The 20,358-nt window shown below is 44.3% G+C and overlaps 2 protein-coding genes across 18 annotated transcripts; one reads left to right on the top strand and one right to left on the bottom strand.

Annotated features, from left to right (window-relative positions):
• LOC143374179 (uncharacterized) lies at positions 1 to 8,391 on the top strand. 2 transcript variants are annotated; one of them, XR_013086620.1, is made up of 4 exons: positions 1 to 262; positions 1,541 to 1,658; positions 7,760 to 8,190; positions 8,273 to 8,391. XR_013086620.1 is itself a non-coding variant. In XM_076822118.1 (3 exons), exons 1-3 carry the CDS (start codon positions 116 to 118, stop codon positions 7,948 to 7,950), a joined length of 456 nt encoding a protein of 151 aa, XP_076678233.1. In that variant the 5' UTR covers positions 1 to 115; the 3' UTR covers positions 7,951 to 8,391. The 2 variants fall into 2 exon arrangements, 1 of the variants encoding a protein (XP_076678233.1); XM_076822118.1 differs by having other exon boundaries at positions 7,760 to 8,391.
• Positions 8,392 to 11,024: 2,633 nt separating this feature from the next.
• On the bottom strand, positions 11,025 to 20,346 carry Simj (transcriptional repressor p66-beta simjang). Of its 16 annotated transcripts, none has more exons than XR_013086608.1 (10): positions 20,045 to 20,346; positions 17,085 to 17,153; positions 16,373 to 16,659; positions 15,959 to 16,184; positions 15,408 to 15,693; positions 15,186 to 15,251; positions 14,490 to 14,923; positions 14,108 to 14,412; positions 12,580 to 14,006; positions 11,025 to 12,548 (listed from the first exon to the last, which is right to left on the bottom strand). XR_013086608.1 is itself a non-coding variant. In XM_076821990.1 (9 exons), exons 1-9 carry the CDS (start codon positions 20,170 to 20,172, stop codon positions 13,753 to 13,755), a joined length of 2,055 nt encoding a protein of 684 aa, XP_076678105.1. In that variant the 5' UTR covers positions 20,173 to 20,346; the 3' UTR covers positions 11,025 to 13,752. The 16 variants fall into 16 exon arrangements, 13 of the variants coding, with proteins under 13 accessions (XP_076678105.1, XP_076678135.1, XP_076678127.1 ...); XR_013086609.1 differs by having other exon boundaries at positions 11,025 to 12,544; XR_013086610.1 differs by having other exon boundaries at positions 11,025 to 12,534.
• Between the last annotated feature and the right edge of the window lie 12 nt (positions 20,347 to 20,358).

Raw genomic sequence — 20,358 nt, 5'->3', positions numbered from 1 at the left:
ACGTCCAACTGACCATCAGTCGCGATTTCAAATTATCCGGGGCGAGAAGCGTCGCGAGCTTTTTTTTTCCTCTCCTCCTTTCGACGCGTCGCGCGCGCGTTTCCACGACGGTGATATGTGTCCACGTTACGCGCTACTGCTGTTCTACTCGCTCCTGCTGCTCGTCGGTCATCGGTGCGAGGAAAATGTCAGCAGCGTCACGGAAGAAAACGCGCTAGCGAAACTGGTGAAAATGTTCTCGAAACCTGGGGCATTCAAAAGAGTGAGCGCTTTTTATTAAAAAAAATCTCTTGTTTATTTATTTACACAGGAGAACCGTTTTATACAAGGACAATATTTTGGTAGCAAATTGGATGCTATTTAGTCAGTACATAGCACAGTGATTAAATATTTACCGCGACTCTGTCTTAAAAGAAGAAATTGTAATTTTAAAAAAGTTTAGTTCGCTGTGTTTATCTGCAAAAGTGGAAATCCTAAATAGGAACATATTGTACTCTTTTTTTTTTTTTAAATTCTGAGTGGTCCTAAGGAAAGCTTCCAGTGGGATCACGGAAGGACTTTCTTCTTTCTGTGACTTTTCTTCGAAAGCAATCGGTTTATCACGATTGCTGATTTTTAAATGGGAGTAGCAACGGTAATATTGATATTTTTCTGTTTTAAAATAAAATGAAACTTAACGACGATTTAGGAGTTCCGAGTGGTCGCGTTTTAGCGCGTACGGCGCAGGACCGAAACGTGTTTGGCCCGCGAAGGACTCCGAATCGGTTCGCCGCTGAAAATACCGGTACTTCATTGCGTAACAAAAATCGCAACCGAAGAACGTCCGTGGACGCGCGATCGTTCCACAATTGCGCGTCCTGGGATCGAATGGACGCGAGGATATCGTGATTACCGTCTCGAGAAAGATTGCAGACGAAGTATTCTAACGTGACGATGGCTCTGTGCACGCCAAACAGTTTTCAGTTTTACGTACATCCTCCAAAAATTTTGAGTATCCAATAATTAACCCTAGGGCAACACTGCGGGGTCGTTAGCGACCCCAGAAAATTTCAACGTCCTCCACAAACTCGTCAATAGTCCCTAGAATATTATTTACTTATTTATCCAACTTCCACCCCCAAATTTCGATTTTCTTATTGTAAGAGAAAGACACCTAAACAGAAATAGCAAACAATTTTTAATAAACGCAAAGTGAATTTTGAAATATTCAAATTGGAGTGTTAAATAATTCTAAAAGTGCCACAGGGTTGTTCTAGGGTTAATGGGAACTGAATAGATTTCGTGAATGAAAGGAAAAGAAATTTTTAAATAATTTTCCGATGTGACCGAAGTAGATCGTTCTATAGATGAGTAGCGGAGCTTTCTCCTCGAATGTATCGACAAAAAAGCTTCTTCGCCTCTCTGAGATAATACTCGGCGAGGCGGTAAGCGTCTATCAAAATTCGATCGAAATCTTCAGGTTTTGATAAAGGTTTTAATCGAGGAGGAAGTGTGGCGCAGAACACCCTGGCCGAAACTGTGCAGCACCACGTATTTTCAGATCAATGCAATACTCGGTGAAAATTCCATCGAGGAGTCTCTCACGTCCTGCCCCAAGGGCGAGGAGGGCCTGGAGTGCAGAAGAGCGGAAGCCCGTCGCTCCGTCGACTGTCCTGAGGGTAGGTATCAAGTATCCTTAAAAAACCTTCTATAAAGAATCATTTCAAAATACCATTCCAACGAGCACAATCTTTATAACAATATTCTCCAACCTTTTTTCAGTCGCGACCCCCTTTTATAATATTCAAATAACCTGCCCTCGCACCGTACAAGGTACAGTAAATTTTACAAGCCAAAGAAAACGCATTAAAAATAGGTATTTCAGAATATAATTCTAACTTAAAAATATTTAAATATATTAGTACTTTAAGATATTCAACCAGCAATTTCTTCTTTCTATTTCTGAGAAATCAGTGTTACGTCGTTAATAGAGTATGGTAATGTAACCATAGTAAAGTAAATAAGTGCTAAAAATCGTCGACTAAAAATACTTAACAGAAAACACTTGGGGACCACTGGGGGCCCACAGTTGGGAACCACTGCTTTATAATTACACCGAACCCAGGTATCCTTCATCAGAGACATCAAGAAAAATCCAATGACAAACAGATAAAGAGTTTATCCTCTCTAACAGAACCTCCATTTGAAGAAACCACAAGGCCTGAAGTCCCAATTTTCAATAACAGAAGAATTCATTCCACTTCACGATTAAACCACGCTACTTAGGGTTACCACTCTATGGTTAATATCCTAGCCCATAATGCACTAGTCGCTAGTCTATAATTAGGAGCTACATGTCCCCAGTAAAGGGTATTAATTAATTTTAATAACAAGGGTGAGAGGGGTCCCTTCCCCTCCTTCCACTTTGTAATCGCCAGAGCGATATTCCTGAGCCACTTGCACACGCGCGCGCGCACCTGTAGGCCCGAGCTGCATAATCGCAGCTTTGCATAATTTCACCTTTGCGCGGTGTAGCTGTGAGAAGCGCGACGCTGACAATAGGGATTCTGACCTTGACATAGCCACTCCCAGGCATTGTTTGCCCACGTTAAATGCGCGAGAGTGTTGATCTATGAATTAGAGGCGGATAGGATCGAGCGACGGTTGCATCGGGCCGGCGCGATCCAGCGCGATAAATCACTTTTCCCGGAACGAGAGCCGCCGGTGCCTCGGCGTTTCTACTCATGCCTCCGAGATGCGAAGAGGAATATTAACCCCCCGCGGGTGGGGGGAGATTAACCCGGCGACACGCTTTCACTGGCAGATGAGGCTTTAGATTTCATTTTCCGAGGTGTTGCTGAAAATCGGCGAGAGACTGGCGACGGTGCTTGGCGATCGTCGCCCGGAAATTCGCGGAACTGTTTCGTTTCGGAATTGGGACGTCCTTGGAGAAAGTCGGGCAGTTATGTTGAAAACTTTTGGCGCACGATTACAAGCAGTTTCACTTTTTCGTAGAAATCTGCGCGGCTTGTACAGGGTGCTCCCTTTGTCGAATTTTTGGGGGGTGTAAACGAGGGATGGGGAAAGAAATTGTTGGGGAGAGGGTGGAAAATTGGAAGTAGATCAGTTAGTTTTGGGTTTTTAAGGGGAGGTCAGGAAGTTGTTTCTGGGAATAGAGCTTGAAAATAGGGGTTGATGAGAAATAGGGTAGGTAAGAGAATTCTTCTAATAATTGAAGATTTATGGAGTTAATTGAAGAGTCCTTGTAGAGAACACTGTAAGTGTCAGAATTAAAAATAAGAAAATATTTGTCCAGTGTCAAAAGTAAAAAAAAAAATTTATTGGAAAATGTTCCACTTCTAATTTAGGTGCTAATGGTAATACTATAGTGTAGAATTTAATTTTTGGCACTTACAGTGTTTTCACAAGGACCCTTTATATTCTATTTAATTAAAAATTAAAGGATCACTCGTTACAAGTATCAAGCTGAAAAATACGAAATTTTATCTTCTATCTAAAGTATTGTATACAGCTAATAGGAACACATTTTCAATGAAATGTTGAATTTTTTTAGCTTAGTTTTCAATAAAAAAGAATTGCTTTCCTTATGTAGATTAAAGAAAATCAAGAAGAGTACAACCCAATTCCTTGAGTATTACTCTAGAAAAATAATCTACTTTTCGCGTGGATTTATTTCCCTGTGTTTGGTACGACGAAAGCAAACACCAGGAATTTCAATGAAAAGTAGCAAGACTCTCCACTGCAGTCTTTATTAAGTAATTGTTGTTTACGATAAATCCTATCGAGTGTCCCTCCTTTCACCGTTCGACGAGAGCAACGAAGATTTCGCGAGCGAACTATCATTACGCGCACGGGACCACGCGTGCAACTTCGCGGAACCGTCTAATTATCCAGCCTCGACAATGTAACCGCGAAGAATAGCTGCGTACTTGATTTCTCAGAACATTAATCCCCGTGTTTCTATTGCGTATCCCATTTGTTTGATAGGTGAAAAAGTATGCGCAGAGCACAAAGAGCGATGTGAATTTTTACCATTTTTGAAGTGGGTGCAAATTGTGATGCAAGGAATTATGCAGTTGACACTGAAAGCACTGTGGTAGGGTCTAGGAATGCTGTAACTCGACACTGTGGACATGAATGCATTGAAAGTTAGCGATCTTCGGTAGGGGAATGCATGATTTCTAATCGCGTTGGTATGGGAAATGGAACTATGATAGTTCTAAATAGAAATCGATGATCTTTAGTAGGTGAACTCGTTACCTCTAACCGCGATACTGTGGAAGATGGAAGTACCATAATTTTAGAAGTCGGTTATCTTTAGTAATTGGACTGTTTAGTTCTAATCGCGTTCCTACGAAAGATGGAAGTACCATATTTCAGAAGTCAATAATCTTCAGTAGGTGAACTCAAGATCTCTAATTTTATTCCTGTAAAAGGTGGAATAATCATTATTCCAGGTGTCAGCAATCTTTAGTAATTGGACTTTATAGTTCTAATCGCGTTCCTGTGGTAGACGGAACTACCATATTTTAGAAGTCAATAATCTTCAGTACTTGGACTCAAGATTTCTAATTTTATTCCTATGGAAGGTGGAAGTATCACAATTCCAGAAGTCCGCAATCTTTAGTAATAGAACTTTTTTTTTAGTTCTAATCGCGTTCCTATGAGAGATGGAAGTACCATAATTCCAGAAGTCAGCAATCTTTAGTAATTAAACTTTATAGTTCTAATCGCGTTCCTGTTGAAGACGGAACTACCATCTTTTAGAAGTCAATAATCTTCAGTAGGTGAACTAAAGATTTCTAATTTTATTCCTATGAAATATGAAAGTACCATAATTACAGACTTCAGCAATCTTTAGTAATTGAACTTTTTAGTTCTAATCGCGTTCCTATGAAAGATGGAAGTACCATATTTTAGAGGTCAATAATCTTCAGTAGGTGAACTAAAAATTTCTAATTTTATTCCTATGGAAGGTGGAAGTCCCATAATTCCAGAAGTCAGCAATCTTTAGTAATTAAACTTTTTAGTTCTAATCGCGTTCCTATGAAAGATGGAACTACCATATTTTAGTAGTCAATAATCTTCAGTAGTTGAACTAAAGATTTCTAATTTTATTCCTTTGGAGGGTAGAAGTACCATAATTCCAGAAGTCAGCAATCTTTAGTAATTGAACTTTTTAGTTCTAATCGCGTTCCTGTTAAAGACGGAACTACCATATTTTCGAAGTCAATAATCTTCAGTAGGTAAACTAAAAATTTCTAATCTCATTCCTATGGAAGATAAAACTACCATAACTCCACTAATCCTAAATCTTCAATACCTGAGCTCACGACTTCTGATCTCCTTCCTATATAAACTGGAACCTCGCCAGTTCCCGAAGTCCCTGATCTTTCCTAAATAAAGTCACCATCTCCAATCTCATTCCTATGGAAAATCACACCACAATATTGTACCGTTACAATAGAGGAGAAACGCGCATTCTACCTTCGCGAATGTCGATTGGAAAAGATCAGCAGCGCGCCTCGGCTAGACCAGTTCCCAGATGAAAAATCCGCACGCGCGGCGTACGTGATACGCGATACCCTCTGTTCCCTCTTCTTTTCCCTTCGCGTTACGCTTCTGTTTAACGTAAGGCGTCAAGTGTCCCGCGAGTGATGCAAGCGCGCATTGGTAACGGAATCGTGATTAATAACATCCAGGAGGAGAAAGAACCAGTAGCCGGCAACGGGGGAAAAGCCGGAAAATATACAGGGTGTCCCTGAAACCAGTCACCAAACTTCCAGGCCTTGTTCTACATACCTTGAGAATTATAAAAAGGTCATGGTGCCTTGTGACTAGGAACACTATTTCTCTGAGGCATCCACACCTTTCGACTGCGATTGTATAATTGTAAAATACTTAAAAAGGTCACAGGAGTATAAAATGTAAGAAAGTTCAGAGAGGTCCATAGTGGTGGATGAAATGTCAAGCTGACTTATCTGATCACGAGCAGAGTTATCATTTACTGTGCAGAAAATCATTACTGTGCTTGCAGTAGCGGATTTAGGAAAAAAAAAGGCCCGAACGGCAATCATTCTGAGGGGCCCATGTTTTCGAGAAAATGAAGACATAGTTTACTAGAAACGGACTAACAAGGGAACACCGCGAACCCGGACTCGCCGATTAGAACGTAACTTCATGGGTTTTTAGAGTGATTCAAAACAAGAACAACGGTGTCTTTCATTTGGGCCCTATCGCCCTTTAAGTAGGTGAAAACTAACCTCAAAGTCAAATTGGCACTTCCACTTTTTCACGTATAACTCCTAAAGTACAAGAGACAGAAAAAAATGTTTCTAACAAAAGTTTAATGGTGCAATAATCGCTACAAACTTCCGTTAACAAAATTTTAAAAAGAGTTTTTTTGGTCAGTTATATATATTTTTTTAACTCTTTTCAAAATTTTGTTAACGGAAGTTTGTGGCGCTTATTGCACCATTATACTTTTGTTTGAAACATTTTTTTCTGTCTGCTGTACTTTGAGAGTTATACGCGAAAAAGTGGAAGTGCCAATTTGACTTTGAGGTTAGTTTTCACTCCCTTAAAGGGCTATAGGGCCCAAATGAAAGGCACTGTTGTTCTTGTTTTGAGTCACTCTAAAAACCCACAAAGTTGCGTTTCAATCGGTGAGTCCGGGTTCGCGGTGTTCCCTTGCAAGTGCAATAAGTAGTGCAGAAAAAAATTAGTGTTCGGATAAAATCATAATTTTTTTTTTTGAAGATTGGGTCCTGGTTAAATCCGCCACTATGTGCTTCTTATCTTATCACACATCCTTGAAAAACTCTACTACAAATCAAGGTTGATTCTAACTGGGACAGTAAGTGTTTTCTCTGTAAAAATGACAGCATGAAATTTTTCTTATCTTAGAGGAAAGTAGGACACTTGTTTTAGGGACACCTTGTATATCCAGTTCGCAGTTTCATCAGGCGGGATTCACATTCGTAGAGCAAGAAGTGGGATAATGACATTCAGTGAAATGAATTATAAGTTTCCATGGTAAATAAAGGGGGCAGTGTATGTAGGCTGAAATCAACTGATATTTCAATTCTTCGAGTCTTTTTATGACGACTTTCAATATTTGTACGCATCAAAGTGATTCTGCTAAATTTACCCAACTGAAGCGAATTCTTTTTTAGTGAAAACTGAGGTTGATCACCTCGAAGCTCACTCAAAACAGGTCCTAATTTTAATTAAATTCAATAATCAAATTTAATTTTGAATATTACAATTAAAATTCAATTCTATTCAAATTAAAATCTCCAATTTTAATTAAATTGAATAATTCTCATGTACGCATCCGCAAAGACAAAACAGAAACAATAATAGCTTCCACTTCGCAAAATTAATTTAAAGAAACAGTGACTAGATTCGAGGTTTAGCTGGCGATCTACTGTCGAAGCAATCGGAGATTTCACATCCCCTCTTCTCAACTCCCAGAAAAAACCTCTCTTATTGCTTAACACACTTCTGTTCAACAATTTCACCTGGCCCCAAATAACAACTTCAAAAAAGGTACTTTATCAGTGAATACCACTTTGCAATAATTACTCACAAAACGATGGGTTCACATTGAGTCCCATCACCTGTCTTTCCCCACAGTGTGCTTTAATTTAAGTACGACCTTTTATTACCATAACAATCGACAAATAGATCGATTACGTAAAGAGGGGACATGTTCCACCTGTCCACATATTTTCATTTCTTCTCTCTGTTTTTTCAGGCGACTGTTACTGCTACAATTGCGCGGCAGCTGGCCCCGAATTATGGGCCTCGTGCTGCCGCGGAAGCTTACGGTGCTGCTCGCACCTAGCGGCGGCCTGCAGAACCTGCGACCACCCGACTCTGTATCCGTTTTGCTCGAAGCACTTCAAGAAATGCCTCGCCGAGTACAACGAGAAGAAGCAAAATTAGCGCGGAACCAATAAATCATCGTTCCAAAAAATACTCTGCCCAAAAACCAAAGCAAACCGACGACCAACCGATTATCTTAAGTTTAAAACACAGAATGCAATCATAGTAATGGAAACTCTTCCTTGGGAACACTATTTTATAACAGGGGGTTGCGCGTTAATGGTAAATCAAGAGGTAAAACAAGCAGAAGCGAGTAAAGCGGAGTACTTGAACTAAAATCGGCACCGTACCTTGCATAAGGTGACACTTTTACGTCGAGTTTCTAAATATAGTGTTTATCTTTCGACCCGCTAAACTGGTCCCCGGTTTCGTTTTTTGCCAGTGGACGTTTCTCCGGGTAGGAACAGATAGAAACGTTACGATTCAATCGCTCGTGTATCGCGGAACCTTCGGGGAAGGGCCTTTTAAATCTTTTGCGAAAGAATTTGAAAAAGGATTAAACACAGCGGCTTAATACAACTTCAAAAATAACTCTTTTAAATTAAAATATTTTATGACGTTTCGTGGAAAGGGTGGCATACGCTTTGTCAGCCTAGGGGAGCTAAATCTCCAAATCCGCCCCTGGTTGGAAGCTGATTGCGTTGAAGACGCAAAAAGCGGTCAAAAAGCAAAATTAGTAATTTAGCAAAATTTTCAAAACTAATTGATAGCGATGGTACTTCCTAGAGCAGCCAACTCGCCATCAATTTTCAAAAATGAAACTAAATTCAAGAGACCTTGTAGAAAGCACTGTAAGCGTCGAAATTTAAGAAAAAAATTTATCGAAAAATGTCAGGGAAGTTATTTCTGTTTCCTGAAAAATTGATTTTTGGCATTTACAGTGTTTTCTACAATAACTCCTCTGATTGTGTACTTCACTTCGTATCTATTACAAGTTAACCCTTTGCTTTCGGAGGACCCCGCAACAGCGCCACAGGAAGTCAGAAAACCCGAAAGCCACCACTTCGACGCCACTTTATTATTCCAATGACCAGCATCTCCACTAAAACCGTTCCTCGACTGCAAAGGATTAGAAGTCATCTTTAAATTACGCAGAGCTTTTTGGGGAGGGAAGGGGTCGCAAATTTCTTACGTTTTCTTACAAGGGAGGGGGTAGTCACGTCTTACGTAATATTTTTTACCCTAATTTTCAATAAATACAAATTCCCTCATTAATATTCCAGAAAAGAGGTTTTAGTTCAAATTCCCCAAAACCAAATTAAACGAATTACATAAACCTTTAAAAGAAATTTAACCCTTAACTGGTATCCTGGGGTCGCTCGTGACCCCAAGCACCCAAAGTTCAATATACAATTTTCGATTGTCTAACTTGGTAAACTGAATTTCTAATTAATCTTATAATAATAGTTTAACTTTCTACGCTTCTATTATTTTCTACATTACCTAAGAAGAAAATATTCATAGTGGTTGCTCTAGTGTCGACTTTACAAATTTCTGTGCCCTTTTTTATTTGGGGTCTGCCACCACCCCAGTATACCAGTCGCGTTTGCCAAAAACAGTGTACCAGTTAAGGGTTAATAACTGAAAAAGTTAAATGTAAAAAATATTACGTAAGCAGGGGGTTGGAGTACCAACTCTTACGAATTCTTATACAGAGGCAGGGAGGGGGTAAAAATTCGCCAAAATTATCCTCGCGTAATTTAAGGACGGCCCCTTATCGAGCGTGGAAGAAATGAACGCCACTCGGGGGTACAATCATTGATAAGCTTTATTCGTGTAGTCTCCAGAGTATTTCGGTAATCCGTACTTGTTAAACTACTAATCCTATAATTTGTGGGGGGTCGAGAGATTCTCGTCGTCAGGTAAGTCAGACCTCGTAGAGATACAGCGGTATGAATTTTCTGGACGTAAAACTTGCTCCACTTTTTCTTTCTCTCCCTTCGTTTTTCACAACACAAAACGGTGCACGTTGACTTCTCGACGATGATTCGCTTGCGAACGCGTTCGCTGGCGACTCCTTCCCGTGTTACATCTGTTTCGCGAAGAGCTTCTCGTTCGAGCGTCTTCCGTCTCCCCCCCACGAAATATTGGACGCCTCGGTTTCGTCACACAGCTTCGTTTCTCTTCCTCCGAAGTATGTATTGAACCTCGGAGTTGCTCCGCGACGATTTGGTCGTTCTTGAACCATCGAGCGGAGATCCGATTCCTCTCTTCTTTTAGTTTTCTCACGCACTACCGTCCTGCGTCACGAGGCTCGAAGTTCCGTTTCCTCGTCAGCGGAAGACCGCTGCTCCCTCTTCTTCTTTTTTTTTTTCGAAATACAAAATCACGGTCGCGCACTTAAAAGGTGCGCCTTGGGGAGGCTTTTCGTAACAGCGCCGGGGGTGAAAGACTAGAAAGGAAGATAGGAAGAAACGTACTTGTTCTCTTCCATGGAGACAAATGCCGTGTGATTATTGGACTGTCGCGTGAGATCGTATGCGCGCTCGAGAACAGAAGATCGCTGATCAGGGGAAAACCTTACGCGAATATTCGGCAGTCGTAGGAGATGCGACCGCGCGCATCTTCGCTATTTAGTGGACAGGGACGTGCGGGGGCGCTGCAGAACTGTAAGCACGAACTTAAATGGACAATGGATGGGATTTTTAAAGAATAGAATTTTTTTTATAAATGTGAGCTTACAAAGTAGCGTCGGAAGATTGTTAAATTGTACATTAATAATTCTAAGCATCTTTTACTAATGCAAGCACTAGTAATGATGAACACTTTTAAATTTTCAGTTGGAACCCAATTGGAATAAACCAAATTCTTTTGGTTGAAATTTTAGTCAAGAGTTAAAATTAGTTTTAAGTTAAAATTTGAGATGAAAGTCTAAATTTTTTGTAGATAATCTCGAGCCTTAGACTCTCGTCAGTTTCCTTAATCAAAAGTTTGCTTTAGAAGTCATGTTCTGTTAAATATGAGCACGAGTCTGCTGGCCAGATATCTCGAGGAAGATTATTTTCTTTCCAAAAGTTCCATTAGCCGTTTAAATCTGCACCTATCAGTTCCTCAGCGCCCTTGCGTATTCGTCGCGAAGAAAGGGAGATCGGTGAAGAAACGTGAATCAGGTGCAAGTACTATTTAACGATAAATACCAAACATATTAAACATTCATTGATCCTCAAGAATAAAAATTGACGAGCCGAAAGGGTACAGAAAGTAGGACAATTTTTTACCACTCGGTACGTTCGCCCTTTAAAATACGATGAACAGGCACGCGTTCGATCGGTACGGTGGAGCACATGTGCGGGGAACGCGGATGGGCGTTCGGCGAGTATGGTTAACATATAGGGCCGGGGCTGTCCCGCACACGACGCAGGCTATGCGTTTACGCGTGCCGGGATTGGAACGTAGTCGCGTACGATTGTGCGTCAGAAGACCTCGTGGGACTCTCCCCCTTGCTCTTGCGGTAAATGAACAGTCGAATGGATCCACTTTCTTTCTATTTCGTTCTCTTCTCTCTTTCCTTTTCTCGTTACGACAGTGGGGTGATACAGCGGTAGCGGCCTGGCCAACAATGACAATGCGTTGGACAATTGAGAGATATTATTTCGATTCTCTTACACAAAAAACACAGATCTTGATCTATTATGCGATCGTTAGAACGACTTATTACGGTGTACATGTATATCGATGATGTATGAGTTGAAAAGAGTTCCCTATATCACGTAGTACAAAGAGAGATGATTATGCTATTCTTCTTTTTATTATTTTTATTTATTTATTTATTTTTTTTAAGTTTATTTAACTTGTATCATTATACCGAGAAATATCAAGACTACAGAGTACCTCTATATTTATTTAGTGAAATTCGGAAAAAACGTGACCAAGATCGGTTAGCCGGAATCAAATGACGAAAAAATCAGATCGATTATTAGTGTGTGGTGGGGGGGTTGGTGGCGGAGGGGTTCTGGTGGTGGTAATAGTATTGCTGGGTAGGGGGGATGCGTGCCCGGAGATTTTTAAATCCTTTAGGAGTGCAGACTTTTTTTTGGCGTTTTTTTTTTATCGTTTTAGAGAGTTGTTTTTTTTTTTGCGTTTTTTGGTAAAAATTCGGCATTCCGCCAACTTGACCGTATCGATTAAAACTTCGAATACATATGTCCTGTGTTGTTATGTTCTTTAAATACTTTTACATCGATGTGACACATGAAAATCAATCGCGCTATTATTTATTAATTTAACATACCCTAGTCGACAGTTTCTCTTTCGTTCTTCCTTCCCTTTTATATATAATATATATTAGCTTTCTTTTCTTTTCCCCCATTAAAAAAAAAAAAAAAAAAAAAAAAAAAAAAAGAGACGTTCAATCGTCGTGACAAATCGTTCGTTTCATCTGCTTGAATGCATGCACCCTGCATCGAATGTGAGTCGAAATGAAAGTCTTATCAACGAGGTTCCCTAAGCTTTGTGCGCGAATGACAGTCGTGTCACCCTAAATTTAAGAGAAAAGGAAAACCAAAAAAAAAAACACGCTGAATGACCGTTCTCTGTCTCGTATCGACGACGGAAGAAAAATGAAAAGACACGTTACTATCACTCTCCCACGTTCGTTTTGCTGACTATATCACTGACACACACGCACACACTCTCTCTCTCTCTCTCTGTCTCTCTCTCTTTCTCACTTTCTCTCTCTCTCTCTCTTACAAAGAATCGGTTTTGTCTCCCTCTCTCACACGCTCACGCACACACGCTCGCTCGCTTTCGTGTGTTTATAATCGCCTTAAAAATACTCACAGTTTGAAGAAAATAAAGAGATATACACAGAGTACAGGTACCGCCGATGGTTGCAAAAATTATTCAAACCAGCGACAAAGGTCGGCTTAACTATAAAAGGGGCCCCTAAAAAAGATTCCACCCTTTTCACTCCCACCTTATTTTCCCTCCACTTTCGTTTCCGTAAACTCTGTTTACCTTGGCTGCTTCGTCGCGCGTTCTCGCTCCCGTTCTCTCCCCCGCTATCTCTCTTCGAGCATCAACGCTATCGTTAACCAACCAATTTTATAATCACGTAACACTTATTACTGTTGTCCTTAGTGCCTTACAAACGTCCATTTGGTTCTTTATATATAATGTGTGAATTGAAGCAATTATATTCCATCCGTGTGCGTCCAGGTTATTATGCACTTGGTCGACTGATCGACGTGTCCACCCGTTCCCTTCCCCCCCGTCTCTTCTGCGATACCGTCGACACCGGCACTCTTTTTTCCCGGGGGGAAGAATAAATACGAAAAGAATGGGGTGTCTGTTCTAAAAAAAAGGAAAAAAAGAAACCAATCGTACGAACTCCTCCGTCGGCTTGATCGCAATGATTCTCTCGTTTGTTCTCGGAAAGCACGAGACGCCGCGGCGGTTGTGTGTCGTGCAACAGAAAGCGCAGGTTCTCCTTGTCGGGGGGCGATGGGAACCATTTGGACCTTCGTGTAACAATGAACTCACACTCTCGGCACGTCAATGCGTATTCACAGATGATGATTGCCAGTCTCCGTTTTCACGATAAATACAAGAATTGTCTGTTAAATCCCAGGTTTGAGCTTCACTTTGTGTAATATAGATACCAACCGTGGCGATTGGTATGCATTATCCTAGAAGTGTCGACGGGCGCGTGATCGGTCACGACTCCGTTAAAAGATCCCCATTTTTTGTTGTGTTTTTGTTTGTCTATGTGTGTGTGTGTTTGTTTTTTTTTTTTTAGTACGATGACGTCGCGTGGAAAAAGAATACGAGTATCTTCTTTGCTTCCCTCAATATTCTCTAAGCACAGCTCTTCAGTTTCAATTATTATTTGCATTTACTGGTCGGATCTCTAAATGCGTCTGGTTACGTCTTCCAATTGTGCGGGTGAGCCCGCGGTGGGGCCTGGTTCCCCTGCGCTTGAGATGCTTGCGATGGAATCATGTCGAGCAAATACTGGCGCTGCAGGTCCGCCGCTTGCCGTAACTCGGCAAGGCCCTTGCCGCCGGCTTGCGCCATCGCCAGCTGGTAAGGGTACAGTATCGAGGTAAACGGTGGCATCATGTGAGCAGGGAGAGGTTGGTGAGGTGGCAGGCCTGGCACAGGATTCTTCGCCAACTCTGAACAGACGAACGATCAGATTTAGTAAAATGTACCAAAGGAGGTGTTGCACTTATTATATAGCTACCTTCGGTATTAGTTCCGAAGGGTTTCGCATTACCTCTGAGCAACTGTTGCTGCAATGCGGCTGCGGCGGCAGCATGGTGCGGACTGAATTTCCCGCTTTCAGCCAGCTTCACCAAAGGATGCTCCTGCAGCTTAGGCGCCGGAGGGGTTGGTGCCAGCGTAGGAGCCGGCGGTACTTGCGGTGGAGGGGCTGGTGGTGTTGCTACTCTTCTCGTAGGAGTAGCTGCTTTAGGAACTGGTTTAGGAGCTGGAGGATCTGGACTCGGGCACGCTGCCTGCGCCAACCTTTGTTCTATCTCTTGTTCCTGCTGCAGCGCCTTGACGAACGCTGTCTTTAACCTGGAGACGCGTTTAAGGTTGAACTGAGAATATAATTGATAAGAACGAATAGTATACGTGTGCATCGTAGTACGCACCGATTAGTATGCTCTGCCTTCAGAGCTTTCTTGACATTAGTCGTCACGCAATGTTCACATATGACCCTAGGATCGCGACCTGCCGGAGGTCTCTGGAAAGTCGCATGCTGCCCTCTCGGGCCTTCTTTCTTGCTCCCAGTTATGGGCTTCTCCCACTTCCACACAGGTGTGAAGTCCGTTTTGCATTGGGTGCACTCAAACGGCTCTGGAGGTGGCGGAATAGCGGGCTCCTTAGTGATGAAGTCGACTACGTGTTCCAAACCCACTAAATATATAAACTCCGTGTTAGAGGGGTTCGGTACAAAATGCATCTCCGGCGGCGGCGGTTTCGGAGGTGGTATCTGCAGCAACGTCTTCTCCAGCTGCTTCCTCAACGCCAACTTAGCAGCCGCCTGGCGTTGGGCGGGCGTCTGATTATCATCCCTCGGTCTCTCCTATAGTTTCACAAGAAAACATTAGACCCTCCTCTAAAGCTCCGACGTAAGGTTGCGTTTAGATTCTGTACGGCGTGAAGCAACGATGTTATAATAAGTACGAACAGGAAGGAAAAAAAAGAAGATGGAGATACGTGAGAGGGTTAAATATAGCGAAAGAAATAACGTGGTTGTTAGGAAGGCAGAAAGACGGTACGATATATGATGCACTTTTAGTGTTAGAGCGTCAAGAGACTAAATATACTTTGACTAGTGGATATACCTGCTCTGAAATCACAGGTGTGCTTAAGGATGCGGTGGTTTTATTTTCTTGAGATCCAACAAGCAGCTTTGTGTTTACAGAAACACAATTACGGTTATTTACATAATTCACAAGTATGACGGATCAGCGTCGACAAGTATCTCTAACGTATAGACATGGTATGGCACTATGTTTCAACTGTATTCATTGGTAAAGGCACGATTATAAACATGTATGTTGTACCTTACTTACTTGATGCGCTGGCGTGGGGGTGGGATCTTTCGTCGACCTCTCGGTTCTGTCTGCGGGTGGATGATAATTCGTTACATTCGGCGTTGCACTAGGCGGCCTGCCCCTAGGATGCGGTGGTTGCGGTATGACCATGTTCGGCGGAATACCGGTGCTGGAGGTAGAACTTCGTCCAGCGGTAGGTGGTAATAACATTCCAGGTGGAGGAGCGTGTATACTGCTCCTGCTTGGCGCGGGTTGTCCCCTTAGCAAGGGCGGTGGTGGTTTCCCTGTCCTATGACTGAGAACAACGGGACATTTTAACAAGCACGGAGAGAAGTAGGTAAATGTCCCAATTGCTGCCAGCGTCCCTATTACTGCCACTTCATTTATTTTACTTAATAGACTGTTCTTCTTATTATTATAGTACATTCTTTATACGTCTACTTTATACGTTAAGTTTTTTTTTTAAATAAAATAACTAAAGCGGCAGTAATAGGGACACTGACAGTAAATAGGACATCTACCCTATATACTAGAAGAACAATATTAAATCGTAAGTTTACCTATGGGGAGCTTGTTGTACTGGAACCGGTGGTGGTAATTTACTGGGTACCTTGGGTACAGCAGCAATGTTCTCCTTCAACTGCTGCGACTGCCGCAGCTTCTTCAGCAACACTAACTTCATCTCTTCAGATCTAAGTTCCTCTCTTAATTTTCTAAGTGTCCTTTCGCGTTCAGCTAATTCATCCGAAGACAGCTCCTTTATTGGCGGCAAAGGTGGCATGTCACCTAGCGAACAGAAATTCCAGACATTTACTTCAAGTGCTGTCGATCTTACGGCGTGGAAAATTCCAATCGAGGACGATAGTCACAGTTAATAGTGTCTATACGAATACAATGCGTGCTGTGTATATGCAAAGTGCAGTTCGGGCTACAATATCGAAACTATAAATAAGTATGCTATTTTTGTAGTTCACCTTCGTCACTGTCTACATTTCCATTCATGTGGCCATTTATTTTACGCTCGTCTGGACCCTCCGCGTAGCTGATTTCCATTCTGGGTCTAAGATTGCGGCGCGTCTTCCTGTCGTCGCCAGACTTCGGCGCCAGGATCCCTCTCGCCGCGTTCTGAATGTTCCGCGCCTCTGGCATCATGTTGTTATCCAGGCCGGGGCTCGACGAGAAGTGGAGACCCAAATCTAATGGAACTCCCACATCGCCGGAGTTAACAGTGATCGACGGAGAATTTCTCCTGCCACTGCTGCTGAAAGAACACCCGTAGCATACTGTAGAACATTGCTGCGGGGAAACGTTCGGATGGATAACGAGCCAGCGAATACAGGGAGCTACGAGAAACATGCATGAAAATAAACGTGCGTAGAAAACCGTAGAATACGAAGAAGCACGGGATCTATCAAGTCGGTGGATCTATTTTTATGCAAAGACTGGTCACGGACGATAAGAGATAATTTCCTTTAAATGCTGCATTAGCATGAAATATTGTAACGCGTTGTGCTATGTTCTTGATAACAGTACCGCGTAACAATAGCCTGGTTTCGTAATCAGAGTGACGTAAACAAAGGCAATTCCAAATTGACACGGCTTTTTAAGAGCCTGCCGTCGTCGATTAATGGTGAATCTGTGGACGCAGCGTAGAATCAATTGTGAGAGCGTTGCTTCGAAGTTTACCTAACACTCAGGTCCACCACTGCATCCCCGTCCAGATCCATGGCTTCCATTCTCTCAAATGCAGCAACTCTACAACAAAAAAAAAAAACAGAAGTACTTATTAATAACCGCGGTTCGTCTGGTTCACTTCGATTGGATCGATTTCAACAATAACGACACGCGTATGCACAAGCCCACACGTTCGCCAGGCACGGCTCTCGAGCGGGGGGCAGGGGCCTCGGGAGACGGCAGGAGAGAGGAAAAAAACACTACAAAGAAGCCCGAACAGGCAGACGTGAGACGCGCGGGGCGTTTCGCAACGCCGTAATTTGAAACGACGATAGGAAAGATATTCGCCGGGAATAAAAATAACTGGGTTACCGAAAGTCTCCGCTCGAGCATCCCGTTCATATGCACCGGGGCATCGTGCTTCCCTCTTTCTTTATCTTTCCACCTTCGATCAGCGACCGTCGGCCTCGTACGCTCTCGCGAAGGACGGGACCACAACACAGCGCACGGCGGGCACGCACCGCCCGGTGGAAGCAACGCGACCCCGAGGGTCGGCACCGCGCGGAACAGGGAACGCTGCGGTAACACCGACGGGATCGGCGACGGACGTGGAGCAAGTCGGGCAGTCGATCGGCCCGATATCCACGGAAGCAATGCCCTAACCTAACCTCCACCGTAATCCCGGAGACGTTCAGGAGGAGGAACACGGTGCTCCGGTCGGGGATCGTGCACGAGGCAGATATTGGCGCGCTTTACTGTCCCGCCGGCGGCACAATATGCCGCGGGCCCTTAGGCGTCCCCCCTCTCTGGCACTAAAACGCTCACGGTTTCCCGAAATTCGCGCGAGGAAGCCGCGGCACGGAATCGAAGAATTGAATTTGATGCTTCGGAAGTGGCGTCTCGGCACAATGGCAGCTAAGCGTAGCGGTACAAGACTGTGGAAAAGGGGGACCGGAGAGGGGAGGGGTGAGCAGGGGAGAGAGGGAGGGTGGCCTGTACCGCGAGGGGAGAGGTACGGTCGCACATTAATTATTTCTCCCCTCGCCCCGTCGTCGACGGTCTACCCCCTACCACAACACCACAGTCAGCCACTCACCCACACGAGCGGCATCGGATCGGGCTAGAAACCAATCTCTCTATCTCTCTCTCTCTCTCTCTCTCTCTCGCTCTGTCCCTACCCCCCTCCGCGCTCTCTTTCTCCGCGTACCCGTCTCTCGCTCCTGCTCTGCGGATTTTCCCGAATTTCGTCTCCGTACTTCTCTCCCTTGCTCTCGCCCCCTCCCTTGCCCTTATGCCCTACGGGAAATCGATTTTTCGACGGAGTCCCCACTGCTGGCCTTCCCGGCCGCAGGGACGAAGGAGTTACAATGTTTTTGCAACGTATTTGATATCGTCCACGCATCTCGTAATTACTATTGTATCGGCGAAACCGAGCGCGACCTCTAGGTAATGCGAGACACTATTTACGCTCTGCTCCTCTTTTCTTGTTGCCCACGAGCACGCAGGAGGGTTACGCATCGGGTGTCCGTTTAGCCACGCTCGGCCGCGGCGTTCTGTTTAAAATAATAGGTGATATCGGTAGCAACAGGCGCACACCGGGCGCCCTAACGCGAAAGAATTAACTAGTTCACGGAGTTTCTCCTCGGATCTCCCGCCGTGCACACTTTCCAGATCACGTGACGTAGGGTCTCTAAACTCTCGAATTGATGTCACAGCATTTTTCATTCCGCGTCTGGCCAGTTTTGTTCCCCGGCCGACGAATAGGTAATAAACGGTCGGTGGCGTACGGTAAACATTGACATCCTTTCCGTTTTAGCTGCTCGCGCGAACCTGCGGGTTTGTTTGTCTGCGTGCTTCTTTTCGGGAAATCGTAAGAGTTCAAGGAACTTCGGACGTTAGTTACTGTAATAAATGTTATCGCTACGTTGCCGTTCGGTGTATCCTCCATTCCGGTGCCGATTCAGCAGAAAATTATGCGCGAGCGTAAATATCGCGGAATCCTCGAACGCGGTAAGCGAACCCTAAAGCGACCTACGGTAATCCCGCACTTTCTTCCTAACCTAATAATCGTACGCCACCGTAGCAATAACTCAGCTCGCAGCAGCTAATCTTATCGCCGACTGAAATTGCGCGAAAGCGAGGAAAATTGCTGAATGCAAAACAGGGACAATATTTTCCCATCGGTTGCGTAGCAGTTACCGATCGCGCAAGTAGAGAGTACATCGTTATCGAAAGAAGAGGCGTAAAAATACCAGGATGCAACAAACTCCTTATCAATCTTGACGCCACGTTTTTTTTTTATCGTTACGCGCGTATGTATCAATACCAATCGCCGAGACACGGTCCTGACGTTGCGCTGAATCATCGAGCGGAGATATCGCTGGCTCGTTAAACCGAGACGAGGAGAATCGGAAACATCGGCCCGGCCAATTAATCGGGCTGGCAGTTGAAAATGCACCGTGGCTCTGCTTGTCCGAACAGGCTTTGCACACGCGAGCGCTTACGCTTGGCGACGTGCGACGCCAGGCTCGCGCGACGCGACACGCGACTCTTTATGTTTCCGCGTGCACCGCGTATTTCCTACTACATTGATAATCGCACCTTCCCTGGAACGAAGAAGAAGAGAGCCAGCAGCCAGCCAGTCGGAGTGTTTTGACCCCCGCGCACGCCGACGCCTGCCGCGCTCAGTAGGGCCTATGTACCTGAGTGGAGGTCAAACGAAAACGCCTGGCCCCGAATGTTGCTGTGCGAATCGGGTTTTTTGGCATACGAGATCCTATCTCGTTCAGAGCGAAGCGTATGTAAACGTCGGCGAGGCGGGCGGGCTCGCCAGATAGGCAAGGCAGTCGGGCAGCAGGCACGCAGTTAGGCAGACAGTTAGGCAGGCAAGGCAGCCGGGTCGGTCGCTTTCCACTCCACTTCACTCCACTCCACCGCGATACGTTACACACTCTCTACTATCGCTTACGTACAATGACATGGCGCACACCGCGGTACAGCAGTCAGTGTACGCGTACACTTCGCTTCCACCGAGTGTTCCCTCCCTATCGCGAGCAGCACACTTCACCGCCTCGCGATCGTGCACGCACGATTTCCGCATGTTTCCGTGGGCCTTTCTCGCACGGCATACCAGCGCATCGCTGGTTCTACCCCGTCGCCCGCTCCAGACGCGAGGGACCGTTCACGAAAACAACGCCGTAACACGTTCCCTCCGTCGGCCGAGGAGCGGAGGGGGGAGTGCCGGAGGGGGGGCGACGCGTGCCGAGCGGATAACCGCGAAACGGAT

This window comes from Andrena cerasifolii, chromosome 1, assembly GCF_050908995.1.
Source record: "Andrena cerasifolii isolate SP2316 chromosome 1, iyAndCera1_principal, whole genome shotgun sequence".
Lineage (NCBI taxonomy): Eukaryota > Metazoa > Arthropoda > Insecta > Hymenoptera > Andrenidae > Andrena > Andrena cerasifolii.
This window is presented reverse-complemented; position numbering and strand designations above follow the sequence as displayed.

What these genes read in the sequence shown, in the direction of transcription:
- Simj (XM_076821990.1), bottom strand. Translation starts at nt 20,172, where the DNA reads ATGCGGAAATCGTGCGTGCACGATCGCGAGGCGGTGAAGTGTGCTGCT. An exon ending in GTACAACAAGCTCCCCATAG is followed by an intron (nt 15,694 to 15,958) that starts GTAAACTTACGA and finishes CGTTGTTCTCAG; the next exon opens with TCATAGGACAGGGAAACCAC. An exon ending in AAGGCAGAGCATACTAATCG is followed by an intron (nt 14,413 to 14,489) that starts GTGCGTACTACG and finishes ACGCGTCTCCAG; the next exon opens with GTTAAAGACAGCGTTCGTCA.
- LOC143374179 (XM_076822118.1), top strand. Translation starts at nt 116, where the DNA reads ATGTGTCCACGTTACGCGCTACTGCTGTTCTACTCGCTCCTGCTGCTC. An exon ending in AACCTGGGGCATTCAAAAGA is followed by an intron (nt 263 to 1,540) that starts GTGAGCGCTTTT and finishes ACGTATTTTCAG; the next exon opens with ATCAATGCAATACTCGGTGA. An exon ending in CTCCGTCGACTGTCCTGAGG is followed by an intron (nt 1,659 to 7,759) that starts GTAGGTATCAAG and finishes CTGTTTTTTCAG; the next exon opens with GCGACTGTTACTGCTACAAT.